Genomic DNA, 7,134 nt, shown 5'->3' with positions numbered 1-7,134 from the left:
TGTTTATTAAAATATTTATTTGTCTAGCCATATATATACATATACTATTCTTTATGTTGTACATTTACCATCACAGGAAAAATAAGTATACTAAATGCTATTAAACATACTTTCTCTACTTTTTTCATGTGAATATATAATTTTTATATGAAGCCAAAGGGAGAGGGAGATGTAACAGAGTAACTGAACATGTTTGTAAATGAATACATTTTGTGTGCGTGTGCGTGTGCGTGTGTTTATGTTCCTCCATGCTTGAAATTATATCCATATCTGAAAAATATCCAGAATTCCCCCTCTTAATGGTGATCTACAAATTCTGAATACTTAAAAGAATACATTTGTCAGTTGATCCCATAGAGTGATCAGTTTGACATTAGTTAAGTTTTTTGGAGTTTTTTATTTTTTTTTAGAAAAGGCAATTAGGCAAAAAAAAAAAAAAAAAAACAGGTAAAAGCTAAGCTTCCTAACACTATCAAGGCATTCCTATCACAAATTTTGTATGAACAGGATTCCATAAAAAACAAATTCAAGACATATGATAACAGGTAATACATGGAAGGGAAAAGTTAAATGAAAATAGACAAACAATAAAACAAAATCAAGATATTCAAACAATGTTTGTATCTTGCGTATTAAGTATATCCTTTGATACATATATATATCTAGTTATACTCCTTTTTAATATGCTCAAGTTAACCATAACTGCAAAATGCTCTACTATTTGCTGCAGCAAAGTAGGCTCTGCAAATTATTTGAACACCAATTTAACTGAATAATTTAAAACAAAATTTGAAAATAAACAAACTCGAGTCCTTATATATCATAAAGTATAAAGCATATAGCAATTATGAAAGGACATACAGAACACTGCACAACTGTGCAAGAACATACAGAGAGTGTAAGTGTATGGATGTAAAAGCATTGTGACTGTAACCTTTTTCTCAGTAATGACATGCACTGCAAATGTTAATGAAATAGGTCAGAAATACCAATACTAATGCAGATGGAACTAAAAGGTGTCCATCTTCATTTCTTCCACTTTTCTGAAATAGTTCCCTAAGCATGACAAATTTGCATCTAAAATATTAAAAGATAACAGTCTACTAGTGTGCAGTAAATTCAAGCAATAACTTTTTTTTTTTTTTTTTTTTTTTTTTTTACTTTTTAGATTACAGATTCCTTTCTCACATTTTTCGATTTCTTTTTCTTGTAGTTTATTATACACAAACTACCATTTTTAAATGGAAAAAGAGGAGCCCTGTGAGACAGTAATTATCAAATCATAAAAGGTTACTAGAAACAAAAAAAATAATGATAATAATAATTTAATACAATATTTCTCCTTTTAGCTATACGAGTCTACATTTGCCTCACAACTTTCCCATCCGTTCCTAAAATGCTCTGTTCCACTTGATGGCTTGAATGATGTCCATGTAGTGGACTCTTGCCAAAAAAGTGGAAACAAGCTCATACTCCAGCTGCCCTCCTTGGCGATCTGAGGTCACAACTCCCATCTCCTCCATCCTCTTCTGCTGTTCTCTGCTTGAGTACTGCTTCCTGTGGTGAGAGCCTGAGAGCCTTGCCTCACAGAGCACTTTGGTTGTGAGACACAGTAACCACTGCATAATCTGTAAAGGAATGGATACAGGTACTTCAATAAAGTGTATGAAATTGAAATTGAAATTGAAATTGAAATTGAAATTGAAATTGAAATTGAAATTGAAATTGAAATTGAAATTGAAATTGAAATTGAAATTGAAATTGAAATTGAAATTGAAATTGAAATTGAAAATATAAATATAAATATAAATATAAATACATACGTACATAAACATACACATTCTGTATATACATACAGACATACATTATGTGTGTGTGTATGTGTGTATGTGTACGTGTACGTGTACGTGTACGTGTACGTGTGTGTGTGTGTGTGTGTGTGTGTGTGTGTGTGTGTGTGTGTATGTATGTATGTATGTATGTATGTATGTATGTATGTATGTATGTATGTATGTATGTGTATGTGTGTGTATGTATGTGTATGTATGTATGTGTATGTATATGTGTGTGTATGTATGTGTATGTGTATGTATGTATGTGTATGTATGTATGTGTACGTGTACTTGTACGTGTACGTGTACGTGTACGTGTACGTGTGTGTGTGTGTGTGTGTGTGTGTATGTGTATGTGTATGTGTGTGTGTGTATGTGTGTATGTATGTGTGTATGTGTGTATGTATGTATGTGTATGTGTGTATGTATGTCTGTGTGTGTATGTGTATGTGTATGTGTATGTGTCTGTGAGTGTATGTGTGTATGTGTGTGTATATGTGTGTATGTATGTGTATGTGTATGTGTATGTGTATGTGTCTGTGTGTGTATGTGTGTGTATATGTGTGTATGTGTGTGTATGTATGTGTGTATGTGTGTGTATGTATGTATGTGTATGTATGTGTGTGTATGTATGTATGTGTATGTATGTATGTGTATGTGTGTATGTATGTATGTGTATGTGTGTATGTATGTATGTGTACGTGTACGTGTACTTGTACTTGTACTTGTACGTGTACGTGTATGTGTGTATGAGTGTGTGTGTATGTGTGTGTGTGTGTGTGTGTATGTGTATGTGTGTGTATGTGTGTGTATGTATGTATGTATGTGTATGTACGTGTACGTGTACGTGTACGTGTGTGTATGTGTGTATGTATGTGTATGTGTATGTGTGTATGTATGTATGTGTATGTGTATGTGTATGTGTATGTGTATGTGTGTGTATGTATGTATGTATGTGTATGTGTGTGTATGTATGTATGTGTATGTGTATGTGTATGTGTGTATGTGTATGTGTACTTGTACGTGTATGTGTGTGTGTGTATGTGTGTATGTGTATGTGTGTGTATGTATGTATGTATGTATATGTATGTATGTATGTGTATGTGTGTGTATGTATGTATGTGTATGTGTATGTGTATGTATGTATGTGTATGTGTATGTGTGTATGTATGTATGTGTACGTGTACGTGTACGTGTACGTGTACGTGTATGTGTAAGTGTAAGTGTAAGTGTAAGTGTAAGTGTAAGTGTAAGTGTATGTGTAAGTGTAAGTGTAAGTGTAAGTGTAAGTGTAAGTGTAAGTGTAAGTGTAAGTGTAAGTGTACGTGTGTGTGTGTGTGTGTGTGTGTGTGTGTGTGTGTGTGTGTGTGTGTGTGTGTGTGTGTGTGTGTGTGTGTGTGTGTATCAATATAAATTTTATATATATATGTATGCATGTATATATGCATGTACAGTAGAAAAACCCACAATGCAAAAACTAAATTTATTTTAAATGGAACTACAGTTTTGAAATCCACCTGGATTCTATCTTCAAGGTCTGTGTATGTATGATGGAATTCAGGTGGATTTGAAAACTGTAGTCTCATTTTCAATAAGTCTAGTTTTTTTTTTTTTTTTTTTTTTTTTTTTTTTTTTTTTAATACTAGATCTTTGACAATACACAATCATTTTGCAATCAGAGGAAAAAACAAATCTTACCTCAGTTTGTGATGGGAGAGTAAGGGAATGCCGACTCAGCCATTTGCTTGGAGCCCAAAGAATTAACTGACAGAGTGTGGCTGCCACGTTGGCACTTGGCCGCTGAAAAACACAGGATTTTAGGATGTTATGTTGAATGTGTGCCCAGTATTTAAGTACAGCGTGTTATAGGTATGCAGTCATATAGAAATTTGAAGGAAACTAATAGAACAAGAATAAGAACATATATATATATATATATATATATATATATATATATATATAAAATAGGGAGAGAAGAGATATAAAGAGAAAAGATAGGGGAAGGGAAGGAGAGGGATAAAATGAGTATACAACCAAACAACCAGGTTGTACTCACATTTCGAGGGTTTCGGCGGAGGAGGTCATGAATAAGATGCTTGACGGCTGGAGGCACACTCTTGGGCAACCGTGGCAGCTGGGATTCCTTGTAATTAAAGGAGTCCAAAGGTTGCTGCTTGTTTCCTGTGCTGGGATGGATGTGACAGAAAGGGTTCTCCATAGCATACATTTCATAAGCCAGAGCACCAACTGCCCACAAGTCAGCATGGGAGTAGTTTACAGGCCTCAGAAATCCTGGAATTGCTGTTTTCACCTGAAATGTGATGGACAGAAAATTAAAATTATTTATAATGATTGTAAAATGAAAACCGGATTAAAATACACCTATTCAATACTTTTTTTTCTATTAAATGGCTTATATATGAGCTAAATTTTCTTTCGAAATTAGCAGAAATAATACCAGCATTAATGCCAATAGTCAAATCATTCCCTGCAGTGTAAACTTTATATAAGCAAACAATAAAATGGATTTATGACCAAAATGGAAAGAGAATGGTATGGAACTCACATCCACATACAAACATTGAATAAAAAAGCTAAGCAAAACATTACCTCAGGAGCCATGAGTGCACTATTGCCCTGTCTGGGATCAACTTCTCGAGACGGAAAAGGAACGGTCATGCTTGTGTCTTCAGTCGCAACACTGCATCCAAAATCTGTCAGCACTAAATGAGGGTATTGCCATCCCTCAGCCAGAGAGAGAAGGATGTTGTCCGATTTCAGGTCCCTGTCAGATATTTTTTTATATATAAAAAAATAGGTAACATACATAAGATATTAATATCTAAAAAATAAAGGTACTTTGCAAAGTAACTCTTGCGAGACTGAGTTGCATTTGAATATGACTAGCATTTGGCATAGTTAGGTTTAAGGTTACATTTCTTCCATCATCTCTCCACTATTTGCCAACAGTTTCAAAACATTATACAATTTTTTATGCACTAATGTCTGGGTAATAAGGAAACTACAGCCACTTTCAAACACTATTTCCTTTACCAAAAGATGCAGCAAAATATGCTGAACTTGTAGAGAAGAGTAATTTTTAAAATTTCATACATTCTTTTCATGAAACTCTTAATGAAATTGAAGATACAAAGGCCAAAGAGATCAGCACTGCAAAAGGAGTAAAATCGGATTATTAATCCGTTGCTACTGGAGTACCAAGGAGTCAATTACCAGTCTTACTTATCTCACCTGTTTGGCCTTTTGACTTTGAGAAATATATATCTTTTATTATAAATTGCTATCAACATTATTAATTACATTATAATAATGATAATCAATAACAAAAAAAAGCATTGTTGTTAAAAGTATTAAAAATGTAGGCCTAAATTAACTTCTTAGTGGCTGAGCACCTGTGGGGCTATCAGTTTGTAAACACACATCACAAAACAAATCTGCAGTGGATATTACATTTCCCAGTAGCATTGGGTTAATCAAAGTAACTTGTAAAAACATACCTGTGGGCCACATTGTGCTTATTGATATGCAGCACTGCCTCAAGCAGCTGGGTAAGCAACAGAAGCGATGTGCGCCTTGGGATCTCATACTGTCTGACATAGTCCCTCAAACTCATGTTGTATCTAGAAGCATGAATGGAAACATAAATAATATTGCTTTTTATTAATATCTTAAAGCTTTTAATCATTGATCAGATAAATTTTAAAGTATAATCATAACTTCATTCACATTTCATTTGTATGCCTTCAAAATATCTAAGATCTTACTCATACCACTTTAACCTTCTAAGGATGTGTGTCCCATAATTAGGCATACTTAGATGAGGCCACAAAGCAAGCCATTCCTAACTCCCACATGATGTGCCATACTTGCATCAGAACATAACATTAAATACATTTGTACACATTGTTCTTCATCAAAATGAAATCAAAGAATTTAAAAACATTGGTGAAAACACATACTATAGGTAAACTTCATTTGTAACACTGTAACCTGTTAATATATCCTTACCTCTTCATGACACAAAAGAGGCTCATATTTCTGCCAGAACCTCTCGGGTTTAATCGCATAGGAAGAGCATCAGGATATAACTGCATCGAGTCCTCCAGAAAAGGAATGCGATCAACAAAGACACAAGGCATGTCTACAATGTTGTGATGTGTTGGCAGTCGTAACTGTTTGCTGCAGAACCTGTAATGTAATTGTGCTGTATTATAATTTTTTAAAATCATACTAATATATACAGATCTATAGAGGTACTAATTGTTTCGCATTTTGCCAAATTAAGGACACGACTCACTATTATTATTGATACATTTGGCCTCAATAATTTTTTTTTCTTATTTTACTTTTCTTTAGACTCTCAAACTAAATTTTCAAAAAAATATTAAGATGAAAAAGATAATTCTGACATGGGTTTAAGTCTTGGGAAAATATCCCTATCATTTCACTATTTTTTACACTATTGAACAGGGCATAGATTTCCCATTTACTTAATTTTGTCTGAACTATCATCTTGTAGTTCCTCCATCATCATGTGTTTTCTTGTATCCAAGAATGAAAAGGTATCTCCTTCATTAACCAAATTAGTGTGGGTGGCAAGACTACTATGTTATGCCCACTGTAATAAAAGTTTAACTATTGCCTTTACATATAAATGGCTCTACAAGTGCTTAGTCACCAAGGAGTCAGCTATTAGTCTTACCTATCTCACCTGTTTACCCTTTTCCTAGATTTTAGAAAGTTTCATTTCTATCATTTTATTGTCTTTGATGTTGTTAATATTTTAATAACAATTTAATAAACATAATATCAATAAGAATAATAACAATGTCTATATTAACAGTATTAGAAAGAAAAACACGAACAAGAACAAGAACGAGAACAAGAATGTGAACACAAACAAGAACAAGAACAAGTTCTAGACCAGAACCAGGGACAAAAAAAAGCAAGAACAAGAAAATGCCCAGAGAAGAAAAAGACAACAAAAATCACAGAAGATGAGACAAGACAACAGAAACCAAAGGAGGAGACAGAACGACATAAAAGATCTTGCTCTTCATAATAACCTTTCTTGCCACTCGAGCTGTGCTTCATCCAGTTGCAAACTGCGGGCAGGAAGCATCTCCTTGTACATAGCTCTAAGGATAGCTGGAGCATTGGACTCTGCTTCATAGTTGAACATCATCTTAATGGCCAGAGGATACTTTTCCAAACTGGCTGTGTCCTCAGGATTCTCTTCTGCAATGGCAAAGAGAGTTTAAATATGCTATTTATTACTTTA

At 33.8% G+C, this 7,134-nt stretch overlaps 1 protein-coding gene across 1 annotated transcript in view; it reads right to left on the bottom strand.

The window, feature by feature from the left end:
* LOC125041636 (serine/threonine-protein kinase Pink1, mitochondrial-like) overlaps positions 1-7,134 on the bottom strand; it is a 33,793-nt gene continuing 26,659 nt past the window's right edge. Inside the window, exons 5-11 of the mRNA XM_047636702.1 lie at positions 6,920-7,091; positions 5,862-6,041; positions 5,351-5,473; positions 4,443-4,617; positions 3,889-4,143; positions 3,531-3,632; positions 1-1,628 (exon numbers count right to left, since the gene is read on the bottom strand). Of these exons, the coding sequence (XP_047492658.1) occupies positions 1,392-1,628; positions 3,531-3,632; positions 3,889-4,143; positions 4,443-4,617; positions 5,351-5,473; positions 5,862-6,041; positions 6,920-7,091 (1,244 nt within the window). The 3' untranslated portion in view covers positions 1-1,391. The remainder of the gene's footprint in view (positions 1,629-3,530; positions 3,633-3,888; positions 4,144-4,442; positions 4,618-5,350; positions 5,474-5,861; positions 6,042-6,919; positions 7,092-7,134) is intronic.

The sequence above is a fragment of the Penaeus chinensis genome, chromosome 31 (assembly GCF_019202785.1).
Source record: "Penaeus chinensis breed Huanghai No. 1 chromosome 31, ASM1920278v2, whole genome shotgun sequence".
In the NCBI taxonomy this organism is placed as follows: domain Eukaryota; kingdom Metazoa; phylum Arthropoda; class Malacostraca; order Decapoda; family Penaeidae; genus Penaeus; species Penaeus chinensis.
The sequence above is the reverse complement of the archived record's forward strand: the minus strand, read 5'-3'. Positions and strand labels throughout refer to the sequence as shown.